The sequence below is a fragment of the Nyctereutes procyonoides genome, unplaced genomic scaffold, assembly GCF_905146905.1.
Source record: "Nyctereutes procyonoides isolate TBG_1078 unplaced genomic scaffold, NYPRO_anot_genome, whole genome shotgun sequence".
Classification (NCBI taxonomy): Eukaryota; Metazoa; Chordata; class Mammalia; order Carnivora; family Canidae; genus Nyctereutes; species Nyctereutes procyonoides.
In genome coordinates, this window is record NW_026575126.1 from 6809512 (window position 1) to 6831959 (window position 22448).

Here is a 22448-nt window from a genome sequence, read left to right on the forward strand (position 1 = left end):
CCGGCGCAGCGCTGGGTGGCGGCGGCCGGAGCGGGGGCCCGAGGCGGCGGCGGGGCCCGGGCGTCGCTGTCCCGCGCCCCCCCGTGCGGCCCCCGCGGCCCCCGCGGCCCCCGCGCCCCCGCCCGGGCCTCGCCGTCCGGCCGCCCCGGGCTCGCCGCGACCTTTCCCCGACCGTGACCCGGCCTTGGCCTCGGGCCGCGGGGCCTGCCCTCCCGGCGTCAGCTTGTGAGCGGCGCCCGCTGGGCCTGTGCCTCCAGCCCGAGAAGTCGGGGCCGGCGGCCGCGGTGGTCGCGCCGCCGAGCGAGGCCCCCGGGGCCTGCGGAGTCAGGGGACGACCGTGCCGCGGCGGCGGCGGCCGGGGCTGCCCGAGCCCGCCGCGGTGTGGAAGAAGGAAGAAGCCGCCGCAGAACTTTGCCGGAAGCCGGTTCGACGCCGTCTCTGCCCCTTGGCGGCCCTTTATCTTAGGCCTTACTGGTACCTTAAGACGCCAGCCTGGTGTCATCTGGGTGTCATCTGGGAGTGAGGAACGCACGTTCTTGGCCAGAAAGAGTAGGGATTTTAGGGTCTATGGAGATTCTGGTTGCCCGGAATTCGTGATGGCTGTGCGAGCTAATGGACCGGGGATTTAAGAGATGACGGTTACGGATTGAACGCCGATCAAAAAGGAAGATTTTTTTTTTTTTAGATGATGATTGACTCTGACAACCAAAGAAGAAAAAGAAAAAAGAGGCTGATTTCTCAGCCAGAAAAAGACGAATTTCTCAATCTCTCCAAGGGAAAATATAGAAAACTTACACCCCTGTCTCTCTTCTTTGACACTCCCATAACATTTAAGGTTCTTATATTCCTTCTTTTTTTCCCTTTTAAAGATTATTATTTATTTATTCATGAGACACAGAGGGAGAGGGACAGGGAGAGAAGCAGGCTCCACGCAGGGAGCCCCACGTGGGATTCGATCCCGGGTCTCCAGGGTCACGCCCTGGGGCAAAGGCAGGCGCTAAACCGCTGAGCGTGCCCCCCCCCCCCCAAGCTGCCCAGGTTCTTATATTCCTAAGAAATACACAAAAGTGTTTCATTATAGTCGTACTGTGATTGCAGACTTGAGGTTTGATGGAAGATGCTGTTGAGTTAGGGACAAAAGCGGCTTGCCAGACCAGAGGTGAGTAAACCAGACCATCCAGTCCCGGGTGCCACAGGTGAGGCCTAGTTATAACAGCGGCTTGTGACCAATAAAGAATTACCTGAGGGATCCCTGGGTGGCGCAGCGGTTTGGCGCCTGCCTTTGGCCCAGGGCACGATCCTGGAGACCCGGATCGAATCCCATGTCGGGCTCCCGGTGCATGGGGCCTGCTTCTCCCTCTGCCTGTGTCTCTGCCTCCCTCTCTCTCTCTCTGTGACTATCATAAATAAATAAAAAAATAAATAAAAAAAATTAATCCAAAAAAAAAAAAAAGAATTACCTGAAAAGGAAGGAAGCCTTTGAAGATATTAGCACTAGTCCTTACTCTATGGTGATATCGATAGAGACGTTTAAAGGATTGAGGCTCCCCGGTTGGCTTTTAATAAAAGACCAACCCCGCCAAGTCCTCAGTGGCGACCCTGTCCGGACTCCTCTCACTCCTGAGAGCCTTCTCTGCACCTTTGCTTAATAAACTTCCGTCGCTTTACTCACTTCCCTTTGTCCAGATTTCCTTCTTTGACTCTGTGAGACCAGAGCCAAGCTCTCCCGCATCCTTTGTCTTGGAGATTTGGAATCTGGTGGTTCTGGGTAGAGAGCCCAGAGTGATAAGTCAGCATTTATTTGGCATGATGCGTCCAAGACGTTTTCTTGTTTTAAATCCTCTCAACAGGGGACCCCTGGGTGGCGCAGCGTTTTGGCGCCTGCTTTCGGCCCAGGGCGCGATCCTGGAGGCCCCGGGATCGAATCCCACGTCGGGCTCCCGGTGCATGGAGCCTGCTTCTCCCTCTGCCTGTGTCTCTGCCTCTCTCTCTCTCATTCTATGTGACTATCATAAATAAAAATTTAAAAAAAATAAAAAAAAATAAATCCTTTCAACAAATCATCCAGCCAAAAAAAAAAAAAAAAAGAGCTTCACTTTCTAGATTTGAAGAGAAGCTACAGCAAGTTGGTAATTGGCCCAAGGTCTCAAAAACACTTGGGGGAGTCTAGACTCAAGCCATTCTAAGTCTAAATAATCTACTAATTCTGTATTCTGTGTGCATCGGGCCACCTCTCGAAATGGCTAACATCATATATCGTTAGCAGATTGGTGGGGATTGTTTCCTGGCTGTAGCTACTTACGTATTTTGTTTTATGTGACATTTTCCTGAAGAGTAATATGTAAACTTTTTACAGATTATTTTAAGTCCACTAATAATTCCCTATTTAAAGTCACAGCAGACTGTTTTACCTGTTTTATGAGGTCTGATTTTGTGCAGTGGTGTCTAAACCACGAGAAGAGCAAGTTTTTTTTGGTCGGGTTTTTGTGGGATGTTTTTCTTTATTGGATGTAGTAACCGATTAGGAGACCTAAACTGAAAGAGCAGTAAAGCAAGGTGTTAATGGTATAGATTCTCTACAGTTAATGTTACAATTAGAATCCTGGTTCCACTACCTAATAGCAGAGTGACCTTGGCCAGTTTCACTTGAACTTTCGGAGCCTCAGTTTCTTCGTATGCAAAGTAAGGATAAAAATAGTGCCTTAATCCTAGGCTTGACTTGAAGATTAAGTGAATTGGCATGTAGAATGTGACCCTGAACAAGTATGTTTGGTCTATGATGACTGAACAATAAGGGCTAGAGAAACCATGTTTTATTTCCAGACTAATTTAATGAAAATTGCAAAGAAGATATGAATTTTTGTACTCTGTGGTTATTTTTTTCAAGATTGTATAAAGTGTTATTTAGAAAGAGTTATTTAAAATATTTGACAGGGTTGCCTGGGTGGCTCATTGGTTGAATATCTGCTTTTGGCTCAGGGCGTGATCCCAGAGTCCCGGGATTGAGTCCAACATCGGGCTCCCAGCATGGAGCCTGCTTCTCCCTTTGTCTATGTCTCTGCCTCTCTCTCTGTGTCTCTCATGAATAAATCAATAAAATTAAAAAAAAAAAAAAGATATTTGACAATCCGTACCGGGACTTTAAGTGTAGGTGGTTCAGGAGCCGCCTGGGTGGCTCAGTCAGCTAAGCGTCTGCCTTTCAGCTCAGGTCACAGTCCTGGGATTGAGCCCTACATCAGGCTCCCTGCTGAGCCGAGAGCCTGCTTCTCCCTCTCCCCATCCCCCTCCTTGTGTGCGTGTGCTCTCTCTCTCCCTCTCTCTCTCTCTCTGTCAAATAAATAAATAAAATCTTAAAGAAAAAAGTAAATGTAGGTGATTCTCTTTATAAGCTGAGGTTGTCATCTACAAAATGGACAGTTTCTTTTTACAATTTTCAAAAAACGTAAGCAAGTTCAATTCTTGATCTTTTAGTATATTGTTCAGTTTCTCTTTTCTTTGGAATATTAGAATTGCATAGGGATAGTTCATCAAATCCTTTGAAATGTAAACTGATTCTGGTGTCCTCAAACATAACTCATGAAGGAGGTCCAGTATGGTTTCCATTAACATCAATAAATGCAAAAGGTGGGCAGCCTTAACACCGCCTTCGGCCTGGGGTATGATCCTGGAGACCCAGGGTCCAGTCGAGTCCCACATCAGGTTCCCAGCATGGAGCCTGTGTCTCTGCCTCTCTCTCTCTCTGTGCATAAATAAATAAAATCGTAGAGAAAGAATGCAAATGGTTACTTTTGTGTACATTAAATTATCATGAGTATAAAAATGGATTGCAAAGGAACATTATATATCTTTTTGAAGAAATAAGAGTATATTGCAGATATTAATAAAAGCGTGTCAGTAATTTATTTATTTTTTTAAGATTTTATTTATTTATTCATGAGAGACACAGAGAGGCAGAGACACAGGCAGAGGGAGAAGCAGGCTCCACACAGGGAACCTGACATGGGACTCGATTCCAGATCTCTAGGATCACGCCCTCGACTGAAGGCGGTGTTAAACCGCTGAGCCACCTGGGCTGCCCACGTCTGTAATTTATTTAGAAGAGGGTTCACAAATATTTTTGTAAAGGGAGAGTAAATAATTTCAGCTTTGTGGACTATCTGGTTTCTGGCAACTGGAAAAGCAGCAGTTGACAATATGGTGTACCAGTAAAATTGTATTTATTAAACTGATGGCTGCAAACAAACAAGCAAAAAACAAACAAAAACTGATGGCTGCCTTAGTGTGCTGATTACTGTTTTAGAATATTCTAGGAATGCTTGTGGACAACAGCTGGAGATATAGAACATAGTTTTAGGCTAACTTGTTAAATAAAGTGAAGTATCTTAGAAAATGGAATCCTCCACGGGGAAGATTCCCAGAGGCATACCTGTGAGGCTCACAGGGACAGGGTATCAAAGTTGACAGACTAGGGGACTCTTGAATGCAGCACTATAGCATCCTGTTTTTGCTTCTCAATCCCTGACTATTGTTTGTCTTGTAGACACTCAGGTAGTACAAATACTACGGTTATTTTCATTGCTTTAAAAAGTTTTTTTCTTTGTATTAAGTGTTCACACATCTGGTACTTGGCTTATTTAATACAGAAATCAAATTACGGTTGAAGGCATTTAAGTAATGGCTTTAAAAACTATGCTGTTGAGTATAGCCAAACAAGTTGCTGTACTTACTTGTAATTGCCAGTATTCTCTTATTTGATGTTTAATTTGTCAAATTTATTTTTGTAAAATTGTCCCTTACAGGTCCTGAAAAGCCTTTCTCGTTTTGACTGGAGACTGCAACATACAAAACCTGCCCTAAAGCATGAACCAAGATTGGGATTTAATTTTGGTATGTGTTTTGTTCTGTCTTTTGACTTTAAACATATTTGATATATATATATATCTATCTGGAATGTATTTGTAAATCGTCTTAGTAATCTGTCAATGATTAGAACCAGTTACCATCCACAGATTGTTCAGTCATACACAATTTTCTTGATCTCTTTTTTTTTTTTTTTTTCCGGTATAATATCCTACGTGGAGATCTGTGTTAGCAGCAAACATAAATACCTGTGCCTTTTTTTCTAAGTATGTAGCCCTAAATAGATAACAAATGTACAATTAGGTACAGTCTTCAAGTTAGAAATTTGAGTGTAAAAAACATGTTTTGAACACTTAGGTACACAGTGCTAGGTACCTGCTAATAAGCCAAAGCCTATTTGGGCCCTGATATATCTGAACTGCAGTTTTGATGCTATTGAATAGTTTAACGTTTTGGGATTGGGGAGTCATGTGGTATTGGAAGGAAAAGGAATAAGATCTCCCTTCCCCTTTGGTCTCTAAAATGAAGATCCTGAGCAAAAATATAATAATAATAATAGTAATTCCTATTTTTAGCATCCTTGCCTCCTAAAATGCTTCTTGCTTCAAAATTATTACCTTTCCTTTAGTTAAAAATCCATTTTCTCTGGTTTCTTGGTCTCAGAAAATAGTTACAAGGGAGCTCAGATAATTAACTCATACCCAGATACAAATAACAGGTTATCATTTTTGTTTTTTATTTTATTTTTTAAGATTGTTAGTTTCCTTACAGTTTTTTAAAGAGAATTAAATGAATAGTTTTAGGCCATATAAGGATAGCAGTTTGGGGCATTGGATTTTCTCTTATTAATATAGGTTAGGTACAGTTGCTATTTAGTTTCGGTTTGCCCACATACAGATTCATAATAGTAAGAAACCAGCAGGAGAGGGACACCTGGGTGGCTCAGTGGTTGAGCGTCTTTGGCTCAACCTTTGGCTGCGTCCCTGATCCCGGGGTCCTGGGATGGAGTCCTATAACAGGCTCCCTACAGGAAGTCTGCTTCTCCCGCTGTGTCTCTCATGAATAAATCAAATCTTAAAAAAAAAAAAAAAAAAAAAAAAGCCAGCAGGAGAAATCTGTGCTAGTTTGCTGAGTAGCAAGATGATCTAGATAAAAGTGTTTAGGAGGGAGGTTGTAAAGCTTAAAAGGACTAGAAGTAATATCTCTGAGCAGTTGTATATGGCTCTTATACAATGTTAATTCATTTTAAGACTATCATTTCCTCATTCTGGGCTCTTGTTTCCTTATCAATAAAATGGGAGATTGGATTTTAGGCTGTTTGATTCAAAACCAAAATTCTCATGTCTTTTACATTTTCTTACATCCCCATACAAATAATTATTATAGTCATCAATATGCTTGCTCATTCTTGTGTCTTTGCTTTTGCTCTTATTTTTCTTGCCCAGAATACCCTATGTCTCTCTCTCTTTTTTTTTTTTTTAAAGATTTTATTTATTTATTAGAGAGAGAGAGAGACAGAAAGAGAGAGAAAGGCAGGCTCCATGCAGGGAGCCTGTTGTAGGACTCGATCCCGTGTCTCCAGTATCAGGCCCTGTGCTGAAGGCGGCGCTAAACTGCTGAGCCACCCGGGCTGCCCAGCCTTTATCTCTTTTAAAATCTTACATATCCTTGGACGTTGTACACAACCACATTTAAACCTTGCGGTAGTGTGGATTTGAAAAAATCCAAGCGATCAGCTCCTCTCCTCAGGAGCCAGCATATTCATTTCATTAGTGTTATAACGACAGAACCTCATATTTTATGTAATTGAATTAGTTTTATGTTATTGTTAACTTTTGAGAAACCCTCCCACCACTTTTACCAGTTGCTTTGTGCTAATATATAACCTTAAAGTATTAATTTATACCCTTTAAATCTGAGTTCAAAGGAAGAGTGTAATTGTATTGGTATTCTTACATGATATTTTGGAGCAGGTTTTATTGGTTTATGGTCATTAAGCATGTCTCATCTCCCTAGTTAGACTGATTCTTGAGGTCAGGGAATGTCTTATGTATTAGTTTCATTTCAGTATTAGTAAACATTTGATAAATCTGTATAGGAACTAGTAACAAGTAAAAACAAGATTTTTTTACTCTCATCAGTTGGAAGAGAAAAACAAGTTTATATCTATTACTCACTTGTAAAAGCAAGAAATCTTCCCTACCTCCTTCTTGTACTTGTATTGACATGGGTTTACTTATATTTGTACAGTGGAATCTTGCTAGTCCAAAAGTGTGTTGCAGTCTTTGCACTTTGCAGAAAGTACACTTCGTGGACTTTCTGGTTAATCAAGAGTTAAAGACTCCATTATAAATTTTCACATATTGAGTTCATGGGACTTTACTCTTCATCTTCAGCTCATTGTCTTGTTTTAATGTTTTCTAAATGACTTTCTCTTAGAGTTCACTGAACAGCAAAAAGAGTTTCAAGCTACTGCTCGTAAATTTGCCAGGGAAGAAATAATCCCCGTTGCTGCAGAATATGATAAAACTGGCGAGGTAGGTGTATGCATATTAAAGGAGAAAAAGTTTTTTACATTTTTTATAAGATTATATAATCGAGCTATGTAGATTTTAATATAATTTGTTTGTTTTTTTGTTTTTACCTTTTTCTTTTAGTACCCTGTCCCCCTAATTAAAAGAGCATGGGAACTTGGTTTAATGAATACACACATTCCAGAGAGTTGTGGTAAGCTTTCATGACATTTTTAATCCTAGAATGAGCATGAACAGGGAAAATGGTAAGACTGTACTCATTCTTTCAAATATTGGCTACCATTTATATTTCACTTAGGATTTAGGGCCTCTACTTTTATTTTCCTGTTCAGACTTCAGTAGTTGCCTACTTTTAGAAACATTGTATTAACGCTTAGACGCATTTTTCATTTTAACTGGTTTCAACCTTAACTTCATCTTAGACATTGGTAATTTCTCTTTAGTCAGTTTGTTACATTTTGATTCTACCTTTGATTTTGCATTTTATTAAGACTTTTTTTTCTGTGACATTGTCACTTCTTCAGGTGAAAAAGTCAAAGTTTTAGCACAGTTGAATCAAATTTTTACAATATCAGGTTGAAACAGGAAGACAGGTCCAGATTACAAATAGAAATGTTTTTGAAGGACGCCTGGATGGCTCAGTGGTTGAGTGTCTGCCTTCGGCTCAGGGCGTGATCCTGGAGTTCCAGGATTGAGTCCCATGTCGGGCTCCCTGTATGGAGCCTGGTTCTCCCTCTGCCTGTGTCTCTGCCTTTCTTTCTCTTTGTCGTTCATGAATAAATAAATAAAATTTAAAAAAAAACATTTTTGAAATATTTAAAACTTATTTTAGAGAAGTATAATTTGTTACTGTGCTAACCAGAACACTTTTTTAGTTTCTTATTAGTTAAAATAGTTCACCTTTATTTCTGACAAGAAATACTATATATTATAATGGATCTTAAAATATTTTGGTACTATAGGAGGTCTTGGACTTGGAACTTTTGATGCTTGTTTAATTACTGAAGAATTGGCTTATGGCTGCACAGGGGTTCAGACAGCTATTGAAGCAAATTCTTTGGGGGTAAGTCTTTTAGAAAATAAATAGTTATTAGAAAATTAATAGTTAACTGAGCTGTTAATGGGATAGTAGGTTAGGTTAAGTTGGTGCAATACAATTTTCTTTAAAAGGAATAAAGAGGGGGTGGCCTGGGTGTTACAGTTGGCTAAGTGTCTGCCCTCAGCTCAGGTCATGATTCCGAAGTCCTGGGATTGAGTCCATCAGGCTCCCTGCTCAGTGGGCAGCCTGCTTCTTCCTCTCCCACTCCCCCTGCTTGTGCTTGTGAACACACTCTCTCTCTCTCTCTCTCTCTCTCTGTCAAGTAAATAAATAAAATCTTAAAAAGTAAGTGGGTAAGTAGATAGATACAAAAAAAGAAAAAACACGAGATTCTGCATTGAAGCCTAGAGCTCTTCTTACTGCCTGAGTTGATCATTCTTGCCCTGTTGTCTCCAGTAATTGGAGTTCTAGCTAGCCTTGTAGGGACACTATACTTTGGCTGCTGCTTTAGTGGCATTTCTTAGGTATAGGCAAGGCCAAAAACTAGCATTCAGGAAAGAAGGATCGGGATGGCTTGCTGCCACTGCTGGCAATGCTGAATTTAGTGAGCAGTTCTTAAGAGGTTTGATCATATATACCACATCATTTATGCTAAATTTAATTTTTAGTGCATATTACTGCAGTGGATTTTTACATATTATATTACCAAATAGTCCTATATAACTTAATTTTTGAAAATACTGGGTTCACAGATTTATTTCCTCATGGTTTTAGCTCTCTTAAAGGAAGAATAAAGGCCAGTTCTTTGGACTTAGCCTTTGGGAGTGGGGGGAGTAGTTCTCTTGTTTTGAATTATAGTATCTCTGAATTTACATACCTAATAAACATATCTTGCTTTTTTTCAATGTCGCTTTTCTTTTTGGTAGCAAATGCCTCTAATTATTGCTGGAAATGATCAACAACAAAAGAAGTATTTGGGGAGGCTGACCGAGGAGCCATTGATGTGTGTGAGTATGTGCGGCTGCTGCTTGGAAAAAAGGATGCTATTTCTCCTTTCCAATACAAATGTGTACACTGGGCTGTAACATATTAAGACAAAAGTTAGCAGTATATTTAGGTATGATGATGTTTCTGGGTTACCAGACAAGTGTGTTAATAATCTCCTAGCTTATTTCCAGGAAAGAAATATCTGCTTAATGGAGCACTCTGCAGTTCAGGAACTGCGTGATTGTGTCAGGAAGTTCAGATTGAATGTATGACAATAGTCTTTGAACTACTAGTCTTTTGAACTAATAAGAAATTAATGTGACTGAAAAGTTATTTGTTGAATGACTGAATGACTTGGGAAGAATATTTATAGAATTTATTTAATTTCCTGAGCACTACTCAACAAAAGTTTAAATTGGATTTAAAAAAAATATTTATATGGGCTCCTACCTGGCAGTCAGTAGAGCATGTGACTCTTGATCTCAGGGTCGTGAGTTTAAGTCCCATGTTGGGCATGGAACCTACTTAAAAAAGGAAAAAAGATAATTATAACATATACAAACACATGTTCTCAAAGTGTTTTTACATAAGGACTTTGACTTCTTTTGTTTATGAGTTGAACAGATTTCAATTTGGGGTGTGATTGTGATACCAAAATATAGTAAAGTGTTAGTTTTGAGCTAATTGTGAAAATTGGTCTGCAAAAGTAGAAGGTAATAGTTAAAGATAACATTTCTTATTTCAGGTACTGAAATTTTAGGCAAACTGCTTAATAAAAACATTTATATAGATTTGTTAATGGTCACTTTTCAACAAATTAGTTTAGTAGGTTAATTCTCAATATTGTCTAAGAATTATGTGACACATTTAGATTGTTTTCCTGTAGCTTGTATAATACTGGAAATAGGCTAAAAAAGCTTAGAGATTCTTAGGAGAACCTACCTTAAGAATATTTATAATTATTGCTTAGAAGTATGTATTTCTAAGATAAAAGTCTTTTAAAATAGTTCAAGTATTTTAAACATTTTTGACTGTTTTGTGTTATCAGTACCTTCAGTATATATGAAAATAAATTTACTGTAGTCCCTAAGTTATTCTAACTTGTGAATTAATAAAGGTTTACTATATATTTTCCCCCTTCTAGTGCATAATAGTAAATGTACCCAAAATATGAAGTCAGGGATGAAAATGAAAACATTCAATAGATATATTTGTCTTGATTAATTTATAGTTTTAGTTACTTAACTCCAATAAATACTTATAAAATCATACTACATATAATGTTTTATTTAAACTTTAAAAAAATAATATTTTTAATTTTTCTGATTGTAAAAACATCTATATAATCCCTCAGATATGAAGTTAACTGATTTTACTAACTGTTTTACTACATTTGCTGTCAGGTTTTTGTATGTGTGTGACCTTAGGTGGGCATGAACCACACTGTCAGATTTTTTAATACATATAAATGTGTTTTAACAGAGTCATATTATATATGCAGTTTTATATCTTTTGTAACATAACCATTTTCTTACACACCTTTTTAAATACTGCAATATTAAAAAAATAAATTTTATCATATTACATAATATGTTATCTAATGGACATACTATGCTATAAATTATTTCACTATTATCTATTGTTATATACTTAAATTCCTTAGGTTTTTGCTTTTAAAAATAATCTCATGGTAAAAATTATTGTGAAAAGTTGATACAAGGTTTCGGATTTGGGGCGCCTGACTGTCCCAGTTGGTTAAGTGTCCCACTCTTGATCTCAGCTCAGATCTTGATCTTAAAAAGAAAGAAGGTGTTAGATTTAACTTTGCAGTACAGACACACTGTCATTGCATATTTGTAAGATGTAATCTCTTGCCTGATCATGCAGATACACTCTGGATATACATCCTCAGGTATGCTGAGGAAGTGAGTACAGAGATAAATAAGGGCACTGTAATTATTTTTTAATACTATGTAATACAAGAAAAGTTTCCAAAAATCAAAACTAATTATGTTTTTGTGTATATATTATATAAAATATTAAAATAACACATTAGAAATCATATGTCTTTTTTAAAAATTGAACTAAATCTTTTAAATATATACTTAAAATATATGCAGTGTCAGACAGTTAGGAACAAGCATTAGAGTGTTTGGGCAAGCTTGTTATGGGCAAGACTTTAGTAAACTATTTGTCTAAACATGGTCTTAAAACCCAGAAGTCTGGGCAGCCCTGGTGGCTCAGCGGTTTAGTGCTGCTCAGCGGTTTAGTGCTCAGCGGTTTAGTGCTGCCAGGCCTGATCCTGGAGACCCGGGATCGAGTCCCACATCGGTCTCCATGCATGGAGCCTGCTCCTCCCTCTGCCTGTGTCTGTCTCTCTCTCTCTCTGTCTCTCATGAATAAATAAATAAATAAAATCTTAAAAAAAAAAGTCTCTGTAAAAAGGCTAATAATGATGAAGAAAACTCTTATCATAAACAATGCCTTTCCAGTGGAGCTACAAGGTAGCTGGAATTAACTGAAACAACACTGATCCTAGCTTTAAGTCTTGGCTCAGCCATATGATAGCAGTGTGATCTCATAGTCACTTACCTTTAAAAGCTCTTCTGAAAATAGGGAGTATAATAGCTAACAGGGATATAGTAAAGGTAAAGCAAAATGCTTATTTTTTTCTAAAGAATATCATCACATAGTGTCCTCTTCACCAACAAATTTCTCTCCTACCTAATGACCAGGAGAAACTTTGTTTCTCTTTAACTGTTATTCATTCATTCAGTATGTGAGCTACCTGTTATATACCAGACTTGAGTTTATAGGCACTTCACACCTATAAGTTGTACTTATAACTATTATTTTTTTGTTTTGGTAAGTTGAAGGCATAAGTTGAAAGCATAGAGCCAGTTTTACAGTCCAGTATTAATTATTTGAACCTCAAAGCATGTGTTGTATATTTTTTTTCTGGTTTTATCTTTATTTTCACTTCACCCTAATTTTTTTTTAAAGATTTTTATTTATTTATTCATGAGAGACACAGAGAGAGAGAGAGAGAGAGATGCAGAGACACAGGCAGAGGGAGAAACAGGCTTCATGCAGGGATCCTGATGTGGGACTCAATCCTGGGACTCCGGGATCATTCCCTGAACCAAAGGCAGATGCTCAACCACTGAGCCACCCAGGCATCCCTAACCCTGATTTTTTAAACAACATGTATTATATAAACTACCTCACATCACTTTAGATATAAGGGCAAAAAAATTTTTTTTCTAGAACATAATGGAGAGCTTCTTTACAAACTATACAAATGTAAAGTGGTAGTATTATCACTAGTATATACTATGCTCATTATTTCAAATATTTGAATACTGTGTACCAGGGAATAAAATAATGAATAAAACTGAGATCCTTCTTACAAGAAGTTAACAATCTGATAGACTCTCAGATCCTCACCCACAAAGTATTAACTTACTATGCATAGAGGTATGTAAATAAGTAAATTATTCATAAATAAGTGATTATGCATTAAAATGTTACTAATTTACTTGATTTTCTAGTTTGCATGGAAACATTTAGATATTGTAAGTCAAACTAGTTAGAATACCGAAGATGACAAATGCCAGAAACATTGATTGTTTTCCTAAACACTGATAGGCACTAGGGATACCAAATGGACTATGTCTCATTCCTCCCCTCAGGAAGCTCTGATACTGCATAAGGGAGAAACACATGAACGACAGTAGTACTGTATATAATACGTATGGTGTGATAAAGAAGAAAACAAGCTGCAGTGGAAGCAAAAAAGGTTTCTGCTGAAAGAGCATTTATAATGCTAATTTTAATTACTAGGAAACAAACAAGAAGACAAGACCAACTGAGAAACTATCTGTGATAAGGCATCTTGTATAGAAACAGCTCTAAAAACTTTGCTTAGGGGGCACCCGAGTGGCTCAGTTGATTAAGCCTCTGCCTTCAGGTTGGGTCATGATCCCAGAGTCCTGGGATTGAGCCCCACATTGGGCTCCCTGCTCAGCGGAGGCTACTTCTCTCTTTCTCTCCTGCTCCCCCTGCTTGTGCACACTCTTTCTCTCTCTGTCAGTAAAAAAAAAAAAATCTTTAAAAAAAATTAAAACAAAAACTTCACCTAATTATAAAGTAGGAAATGTCTAATAGCATATTTTAGAAAAGAAAATTCCCTGAGGTGGTTAAAATAAAATTTTACAGTTATCTTTTCTAGACAGTTCATTTGTACAATGCCCTTTTTTTGTTGTTATAATGCTAAAAATATCTTTAAATCAGTAGAAAGAGTAATCTAGTTAACTCATGTGACACCTGAATCGCCTCTATAACACCCCTGTCAGAAGGCCATTTAACTCATGTTTTCATGCTTGAGAGTCACACCCTCCTCAAGTAGCTCCATTTGGGAACATCTCTGACCATTAGAAAGCTCTGTTAGATTACATGGCCCTGAAGAAAAAGGTTCTGACATTTCTTTTATAACTTTGCCATTTCTTACCATAGTAGGTACTCAATAAAAGTTTCAATGATTTCACTGTAGTTCTATCATTTCAAATTCTCTCCCTTGGCTATATAGCCCTTGAAATATTTGAATATAGCTATCATGTGGATCTTATCTTTTCTAAACTATTTATCCCCAACTTTTTTCATTTTTCTTCATACAGTAAAGTCCCATAACCTGAGTAACCACACTCTGAAATACAGAGCTCAGTCTGGTACCCCAGCATGAACCGATGCGTATAGAGTAAGAGTTCCATCACTCTTATTTTAGATTCTATACGTTTGTAAACATAGCTTATAGCGTTACCACTATGCACTTATTATATAAAGCTTACTCTTGACTTAAATGACGTAACTTTTTTCTCATCTGGCATTAAGGTTTAGTATATTCATTGGGTAGTCTTTTAACTCCCATTTTAGCCCTGACTTCTCCCTTTAGCTTTACCCTTCTCTATGCACTTGCCTATTAGACATGTTTTCTTTAGACTTAAATAGCTTAAACTAAATGTGTTGCAAACCAAATTATTTTCTCTCCACTCTTTAGAACTCGAACTTTTCTAGGTTATCCCTAATTGGAAGTTGCCTAAAATAAAAAAATTGAGTCATCGTAACATCCTCTCTAGCTCCCCAAGATCCTGTTTAGTCTTCATGTACTATGGATTTCACACCACAGTTCTCAATTCCGTTTTTGATCCTTAGTTTAAGCTGTCTTAGTTTAAGCTTTCTTTATTTCCTGCCTGTACTATTATTGCAAAGCCTCCTAATCTGTGTCCCTAACTCCAGTCTTTTGTAATCCCCCTTAAATCCACCTGTTATATAAAAGTTTCATAATAATAAACTATCTAAAATGTAAATGTGTAACTATCACTCTGCTGTATTTACAGAAACATTCAGTGATTCTATTTCATTAATAGCAGTAATGTCTTATATAGTTTTTTAGTTTGTGAACCATATTAGAATCTGACTTGCCCAGAAACATACATATACTCCTCACCTGTGTGCTCTAGGGTATTCTGGAGTCCCCTGAAACCCAAGTATTTGATTCATTAAAGAGGTTCCATGGCACAATAGAAAGTGTTAGTGTATTTTTGTTGAGTACATAAAAGTATACTCTCTCAGCATGGCATACACATCAGCCTCCATCACTAGGTCTTTTCTTGCCTTTTTAGCCTCTTTCCATGGCTTTCAATTTCACACTTTTATTATTTTTTTTTTTTAGTAGGCTCCATGCTCAACATGGAACTTGAACTCAAGACCTCAGGATCAAGAGTTGCAGGCTCAACTGGTTGAGCCAGACAGGTGCCCCAACTTTTTTTTTTTTTTTTAAGTAGGCTCCATGCCCAACTCAAAACCATGAGATGAGCTGTTTCACACTTTACATTCCAGTACGGAACTGCTAGTAGTTTCTCCTATACAACAGTTGTTGCATTCTTCTGTGCCTTAGATCTGCTTGCCTCTCTTTATCCAAAATTTATCTTTTCCAATGAGTTTTACTTATTCCTCTTCTTTTCTGTCTTCACCACTCATCACCTCTCACCTACCTACAGGCCCAAGTAATCATTTCTAATGTATCTATGTACCCTTACTACTTTGAATTAAAATTAACTGTTAGGATTTATCTCTTCCTTGGACTATGAGTACCTTAAGGACAAGGAACTTGTATCTTTAAGGCTTTTTTTTTTTTTTTTTATCAATTAGTACCTGTCACTCATTAAACTTGAATGAACTACCTTTTGCCTTCCACCACCCCCTTTATACATCACTGCTTACATCTTGTCACTACTCTGTTTAAGAGCTTTAAGAAGCTCCCCACTTTCTACTACATAAAATTTTAACTTCTTAGCATGATATAAAGAGTTCTTTTGTGGGGTGCCTGAGTGGCTGAGTTGGCTAAGCCTCTGACTCTTGATTTTGGCTCAGGTCATGATCTCAGGGTTGTGAAATCGAGCCCTGTGTCCAGCTCAGCTCAGCATGGAGCCTGCTTAAGATTTTTTCCCGCTGCCCCCTCCCTCATTTTTGTGCTTGGGCTCCCTCTCAAAAATAATTTAATTAAAAAAAAAAAAAAAAGAAGGCTCTCTCTCAAAAAAATAATTTAATTTTTAAAAAAGAGTTATTTGTCATTTATTTCCTCCCTTTCTTTCCAGACTCATTTCTTATCTATCCCTTCCTTGCATACAATTTACACGTTATGGAGCTCTGCTGCTTTGGAATTACAACTGCTATGTAACCTTACATTTATATCAGTATCATTTGCAAATGTTACTCTGCCTGGAATACACATTCCTTCTTTATCCCCAAAGAATTCCTTTTCCTTTTTGAGACTTGATTTGATTTGATCATCACCTTCAGGAAGCTTTTCCTGACACCCTAAAGCTAAACTAGTTTTGCAAGATCATTGTGTAGGACCTTAGTACTTAGATATATAATTACAGTATAGTTAGTATTCATCTCCACTGTTGTGGAATTCTTGAAGATAGGATGTCTTTTAGCTTTTTTTCCATCTGCTGGTTCATAACCTGGTACATAGTAGATACTAAATAAACTTATGAATGATTTTTACTTAGTTGAAGATAGCTGACATTTTAATTGCTGTGGTTTATTCATATCCTACATCTAGTTTTATTTATTTATTTTTAAGATTTTATTTATTTGAGAAAGAGCATGAGCAGTGAGGAGGAGGCAGAGGGAGAGGGAGAAACAGATTCCCCAGTGAGCAGGAAAGCCCAACGAGGATGTGAGGCTGGACCCCAGGATCATGGTCTGTGCCAAAGGCAGACACTTAACTGACTGAGCCACCCAAGTGCCCCCCCCTACATCTAGTTATATATATTTAATGTTTCTACATTTAAGCAGTTTATTTGATTCTCTGAGAACATTTTATTTTTAGATATTTAAAAATATTTAAAATACTGGCTTAAAAAATAAAACACATTCCTGGTTCTAAACATTCATGATTTAGTAATAAAATTTAAATTATTTGTATTGTTTCCATATATTTAAGGCTTACTGTGTAACAGAACCTGGAGCTGGCTCTGATGTAGCTGGTATAAAGACCAAAGCGGAAAAGAAAGGAGATGAGTATATTATTAATGGTCAGAAGATGTGGATAACCAATGGAGGAAAAGCTAATTGGTATGTTGTTTAAAACATCTCTGTTGTCGTGCTTGTTAATTTTTTCATCTCCTTCTCTCCTTTGTTAAAGCACCAGGCTTAAGGTAAGTTCTATTCATGGAACTGGAATGTGCATGAGAGATCATAAATAGTTATTTTTAGAAACTTATTAAGCTCTGAATTATTTCTTCAGACTGAATCTTCAGAAGTCTAATTTGTAAAAGAAAATAGAACAAAAACACTTGCTGTGGTTGAATGTGATTAGGAAAGCCAGAGCTCCACTACTTGGCTCACTGTCTCTGCTGTCTATATCCTCAGACCAGCACCTGCTTAGAACTGTTCTCCAAAGATTGAGGAAAAAGGAAAACTATTGGTATAGTACACTGCTCTGAGTCTAAACAATAAGCCAAGACAGTCTTAAAACTCAGATTATCTTTTAGAAAAAAGAATATTACTTTAGTAAAATCTAAAGGTCCAAACCATTAGATATAAATCCCAAAATAATGACATGAAGTTTGACAAAGGACCATAAAATAACCTGCATGAATGTAAAATGTTGAAGAATCCATATATACCATCATTTGAAGAAAAAAAGATGGAGAAAGTAAAAGGGATACCTGTAGATTCAGCAGGAATCAACCGGGTGACATACTGTCTTTAAGAAGCTACTGTAATTTCTTGCTGAAATGATAATAGCACAAATGGAGGAAGAATGGTAATAGTTCTAAGACATGCATTGACAAAATGGAATAAATTCAGAAACAAGTAAGTATCCTTCATTAGAAAGAGTCTGGAGGCCTGTGAAGAATAAAGGAATTAAGTTTGGTTATTTTGGAAGAATTTTGAAAGTTTTGAAATGTCACACAGAAGAGCAGGCTTCTACCTTTGCATCAGGAAGCCAGTTCAGAATTAACAGGTCAAAGTTAGAAAAATGTAGACTATAGTTCAGCATAAGGTTAAGCTTTCCAACGACAGTGCTGTCCAACGTGTGTTAAGTTGTCAGGAAAATAATATATGTACTCATCATATAAGGACTGGTGATTGGATGATGAACTGCATGGGCTATCTTTCATTGTCTGCAAAAATTCTGATTCCATATCCATTTGTGTGCTCTGCAGTGCAGTTCTTCTGGCAAGTAAAGTATTATTTCTGAGATTGAGCCTACCTGCAAATTGTATATTTTAAACGTACCTAGCAACCCCTTTATGACTGTCTAGTATTAAAGAGGGCTAGATCATATCTTTAAGTAATAATATCAGAAAGTAAGAAAAATGAAGGAACTATTAAAATTTAACAAGTTGAGAGAAATCGAACAGTGCAATTAGGAGTTTTCATAATTTTAAGAACTCATTAAGTATAACTCCACATGTAGTAAGACAAATTAGGCAAAGTAAAACTAGAAAACAGTTTTTACTATTTTTTTTTACTATTGCCAAGTAAGATTATAGAGTGAATGATAATTTATTAGTGTTAAGCATAGAAAATAAGTTGCTTAAGGAATTTTTAAAAACTCCTGTATCGGGCTACTTAGAACATGGGTTCCATTTAGATGTTTTTGCGTATCTCATGTTTCATTTAAAAATCTCTCTGGGAAAAATTCTGGAGTGAAAACCTAGCAAGTATTCATAATAATCTAGCTATAACAAAAAAACACTAATTTTACTGCAAAAAGAGGACAGTAGGTAGAATATAGGGGCCTTTGTCTCATACATTATTCCTTTCACAGGCAGCCCTATTTGTTGTCCTTTTTCAGATAACTTATCCCTTAAAGAATCCAGTTAGTTTTGGGAAAGAACAAGCATCATTTCCAATGGCACATCCTTTCCTTTTATGTTGTGTAATCTTGATGCGAGGAATGTTTACTTAACAACTACTACTAACCAGCAGTTAAAGACCCTATAAGTTAAGAAGTTGACCTGGGCTAAAACACTAGCTCCGCCATATCCTAAGTATGCGACTTGGGCAAGCTCTTGAGCCTCTCCGATCCTTCATTTCCTCGCCTGCAAAATGGGATAGCCATCACCATGTTTTACCTTTTGATGTCATTATCTTTGTCATCATGTCTATATCATATATATATATTAGGTATTTCTTATTGGCTCGTTCTGATCCTGATCCAAAGGCTCCTGCTGGTAAAGCCTTCACTGGATTTATTGTGGAAGCAGATACCCCAGGAGTGCAGATTGGAAGAAAGGTAAAGTGTATGTTTATCAGTGATTAAGGCCTCAAAAACTATTTTAAGTACACATTTCAAAATTACTGTTCCTGTTTCTGTTATTGAAAAAACATTTTCTGGGGATCCCTGGGTGGCGCAGCGGTTTAGCGCCTGCCTTCCGCCCAGGGTGCGATCCTGGGGACCCGGGATCGAGTCCCACGTCGGGCTCCCGGTGCATGGAGCCTGCTTCTCCCTCTGCCTGTGTCTCTGCCTCTCTCTCTCTCTCTCTCTCTCTCTCACTCACTGTGTGCCTATCATAAATTAAAACAATAAAAATAAATAATTAAAAAAAAAAAAAAGAAAGAAAAAACATTTTCTTTGTAGTAAGTATAAAAATAAAACTTTTTTTTTCTTTTTTAAGTTTTTATTTTAATTCCAGTTAACATACAGTGTTTTTAGTTTCAGGTGTACAATACGGTGATGCAGTACTTCCACACATCACTCTGCTCATGTGCTCATCAGGAAAAGTGCATTCCTTTTTTTTTTTTTTTTTTTAGATTTTGTTTATTCATGAGAAACACACAGAGAGAGAGAGGCAGAGACAAAGGCAGAGGGAGAAGCATGCTCCATGCAGGGAGCCCGGTGTGGGACTGGATCCCGGAACCCCAGGATCATGCCTGGAGCGACCCAGGCGTCCCAAGGACAAGTGCATACCTTAATCCCCATCACCTCTATAACCTGTCCCTAAAAATAGAGCTATGTTTTGATGTTATCAGTGAAATAGTCTGTTTTTTAAGTTGAAGATTTTATTGAGAATAATCTTTCTGATTCATTATTTGAAAAAGGGGTTGTTCATTCATGGTACCAGACTGTAAAGAATGCTAATAACACCTGTTAATAGACTAAGGGTGGCGTAACTTGACCTGGAAATGCTGATTTGAATTGAGGGATAATGAAGCAGAAATCAATGAAACTGTCATTTATGTGGCCTCCCCAATAATAGAGTTTTAGATATTTCAGAAGACTTTTCCACTCTTTTTCCTTCCTCACAGTAGCCTTTCAGGTAGGATAACTGGCATTATGCCCTTTGTACTGATTAAAATAATACCCCAGATCCGATAACAAAGCTAAGAGAAAAATCTGTGCCTGAGGAAAGTATGGAAATGGTAAAGTGCCTTGAATGTGGGAAGGTGAGAAATTTTATTTAAATAAGAAAAGGTAACAAATTTGAGAATAGTTGTAATTTGAATTTGTGGAGATAATTTAGCAGTAGTATTTAAAGTAGACTAAAGAGAAGAGTTTAAAATTTAAATCAAAGAAGGAAATGAAGTCGTTCTAGTGAGAGCAAAGGAAATAGGATTAAGATTATAACTGAGAATAGGAAGAGGAGACTCGATTTTACAACTGTAAAACTCTTATTTGCAGAATGAATTTTTAAAAATACCTATTAATGACCAATGATATCTATACTGAAGGAAAAGGAGATGGGACACCTGGTGGCTCCGCGGTTGGGTGTCTGCCTTCAGGCTCAGGGCCTGATTCTGGAGACCCGGGATTGAGTCCCACATCGGGCTCCCTGCATGGGCTTGTTTCTCCTTCTGCCTGTGTATCTGCTTCTCTCTCTCTGTGGCTCTCATGAATAAATTAATAAAAATCTTTAAAAAAGAAAAATGAAGGGAAAGAAATAGGGAAGTTTCTTAAGAGTTACTGAAGGCTATGACTATATTTTCTTCCTCCCAGATGGGGAATGAGACAGATTATCTGGTGAGATGTAGATAACTAGACTAAGGGTGGCATAACCTGACCTAGAAATGCTAATTTGAATTGACCAATGTGGGCAGCCCTGGTGGCGCAGCCGTTTAGCGCCGCCTGCAGCCCAGGGTGTGATCCTGGAGACCCTGGATTGAGTCCCACGTCAGGCTCTCTGCATGGAGCCTGCTTCTCCCTCTGCCTGTGTCTCTGCCTCTCATTCTCTCTCTGTATTTCTATGAATAAATTAAAAAAAATCTTAAAAAAAAGATTAAAAAAAAATGAATTGACAATTGTATGCAAACTTCTAAACCAGTCATGTGGGACACCTGGGTGGCTCAATGGTTGAGCATCTGCCTTTGGCCCAGGGCATGATCCCGGGATTCTGGGATTGAGTCCCACATCAGGCTTCCTATGAGGAGCCTGCTTCTCCCTCTGCCTCTGCCTCTGCCTTCTCTCTGTGTTTCTCATGAATAAGTAAATAAAATATTAAAAAAAAATAAACCAGTCATGTGATTCATATGATCCTATTTTATTAAAAGCCATCAGAATCTGTTTTACTCAAGCCTCTTGAAAATGGAAGCATTTACTAGAGTATGTAAGCGGGGTTACTTGCCTTTTAGGTTATGGAGTATTAAAGGTGGAAGATGTACACATTATTTCAGTGTGTTTACTGAATGTTAAACTGAGATCCAAGTAGATTAGTTACGCAGTGTTATATACATATAGGGAGAGTTGAGATCACTACTAAAGTGTCCTAGGGACTTACCCAATATAGTTTCTGACCCTATTTTTCTATATTCTCTTTTAAGAGTAGATATTAAAGGTAGACTACTTAACCAGTGAAATTCTAGTAAGGTTGTTATATATAAGAAATATATAAGTTGTAAGAATGGATATACTTCTTCCAAGCAAATTTTTTTTTATTTACTTTTAAAGATTTTATTTATTTATTCATGAGAGACATAGAGATAGAGGGAGAAGCAGGCTTCCCATAGGGAGCCCGATGTGGGACTAGATCCCAGGACCCTGGGGATCACGACCTCAGCCTGAGGCAGACGCTCAACTACTGAGCCACTGAGTGCCCTGGTTTGCTTTCATTTATATTTATTCATATTTCCTTTTTAGGGATGGTTGCTAGAAAACTTAGGGCCAAATTTATGGCCATTTCTAGAAAATATGAAGGACCTAAAAGCTTATACTTTTTTCAGTAGTAAACCCATTTGTGATTTTATCATGGTATTTCTAGTCTCTTTTTTCTCAATTTCTCACTTAAAAAATATTTCTGATTCAATAAATATTTATTATTGAATTCATCCCATACACTAGGTACTATTCTGGTATTGGGGATACCATATGGATCAAAACAGACAAAAATTCCTGCCCTTGGGGAGCTTACTTTCTACTGAGAGAGACAGATAATTATATTGTATATATTTAAACTTTTTTGAATCTGTATTTGAAATATATGAGCGTTTGACAAATTTGTGAAATTTTGATA

The 22448-nt window shown here is 37.6% G+C and overlaps 1 protein-coding gene across 2 annotated transcripts in view; it reads left to right on the forward strand.

Annotated features, from left to right (window-relative positions):
* The window catches only part of ACADM (acyl-CoA dehydrogenase medium chain), a 31576-nt gene that overhangs the window by 271 nt on the left and 8857 nt on the right, over positions 1 to 22448 (forward strand). Inside the window, exons 1-8 of one of the 2 annotated variants that reach the window (XM_055339210.1) lie at positions 521 to 835; positions 4800 to 4887; positions 7300 to 7397; positions 7518 to 7587; positions 8357 to 8457; positions 9360 to 9440; positions 16934 to 17064; positions 19129 to 19237. In XM_055339210.1, the coding sequence (XP_055195185.1) occupies positions 686 to 835; positions 4800 to 4887; positions 7300 to 7397; positions 7518 to 7587; positions 8357 to 8457; positions 9360 to 9440; positions 16934 to 17064; positions 19129 to 19237 (828 nt within the window). In that variant the 5' untranslated portion in view covers positions 521 to 685. Of the gene's footprint in view, positions 1 to 520; positions 836 to 4799; positions 4888 to 7299; positions 7398 to 7517; positions 7588 to 8356; positions 8458 to 9359; positions 9441 to 16933; positions 17065 to 19128; positions 19238 to 22448 lie in introns of those variants that run through there. The other variant, XM_055339211.1, reaches the window with a different exon arrangement.